This window comes from Eurypyga helias, unplaced genomic scaffold (genome assembly GCF_000690775.1).
Source record: "Eurypyga helias isolate BGI_N326 unplaced genomic scaffold, ASM69077v1 scaffold11081, whole genome shotgun sequence".
Taxonomy (NCBI): domain Eukaryota; kingdom Metazoa; phylum Chordata; class Aves; order Eurypygiformes; family Eurypygidae; genus Eurypyga; species Eurypyga helias.
This window is the reverse complement of record NW_010228929.1, coordinates 5,268-6,245: the sequence shown is the minus strand read 5'-3', so window position 1 is coordinate 6,245 and position 978 is coordinate 5,268. Positions and strand designations below refer to the sequence as shown.

The window sequence follows — 978 nt, the reverse complement described above, 5'->3', positions numbered from 1 at the left end:
TTCCTGCCTCCTACAAAATAAATGCCTGACGTAAACAAAAGCCACCAGCAACTCTTGTCAAACCAAGAACCATCACACTGCTGCTCACAGACGGGGGTGACCCAAGACAAACCGTCTCTTAGGACAGTCCTTAGGAGACTGAGAGCAAGTCCTACACTGAAGATAAATATAGAGACTACTTAGGTCCAGCTTTGGTAAGAACATCAGGGTAAGCCCTAACTAGACATAAAGTGGTGTTAACAAAGCTAAGAACTGTGCTTTCGGGGTCAAACAGATTATATTAATACTTCAGGCAATTAACATGATTCCAAGTTTCAACCTTAATGCTTTTTTTTTGTTGTTTGACTCTCCCCAGTTCAACGCATCGGTTCCGAGATGGTTTTCTCCTGCTGTCACCACCCAAAGTGAGTTTCAGCAGCTCTGGCCAGTTTCTTTTCAAAAGGATAGGAACCCACAGTCTCCCCAGTTCAACGCATCGGTTCCGAGATGGTTTTCTCCTGCTGTCACCACCCAAAGTGAGTTTCAGCAGCTCTGGCCAGTTTCTTTTCAAAAGGATAGGCAGTTAACCCACAGTTATCACGATTAAATCAGATTGGCCTCAAACACAGTGTCATCGCAGCAAAACAGATTAAAAGAAGTTTAACACCTACTGTAGTACTGCCTGTGCTACAAACATGTCCACCTCACTGCGATAGCCCCTCGACGAGGAGTACTCCACTAGCATATTCGCACATCCTTCACCATCTGTGGAGTGCAAGAAGTGATACCGAGATTCACTATAGTTTTGCTCTAGAAAAGGAAAAAGAAAAAGGCTTTTAAGAAATCAGTCCATCATACCTGAACCTAAAACCAAGTTTGTGAGGCTTGTGTGCTACAGCTGGTAAAGGGACAAGGGCGGCACACGTGGTGTATAAACCAGACAACTAGCAACAAGAGGGTGGGCTTTTTCCTTTGTTAGCTACAGCCGATTTATAAAGG

At 44.3% G+C, this 978-nt stretch overlaps 1 protein-coding gene across 1 annotated transcript in view; it reads right to left on the bottom strand.

Annotated features, from left to right (window-relative positions):
- Nucleotides 1-978, bottom strand: part of GET4 (golgi to ER traffic protein 4 homolog (S. cerevisiae)) — a 7,269-nt gene that overhangs the window by 3,212 nt on the left and 3,079 nt on the right. The window contains exon 4 of the mRNA XM_010160208.1: nucleotides 651-789. Within this exon, the coding sequence (XP_010158510.1) occupies nucleotides 651-789 (139 nt within the window). The remainder of the gene's footprint in view (nucleotides 1-650; nucleotides 790-978) is intronic.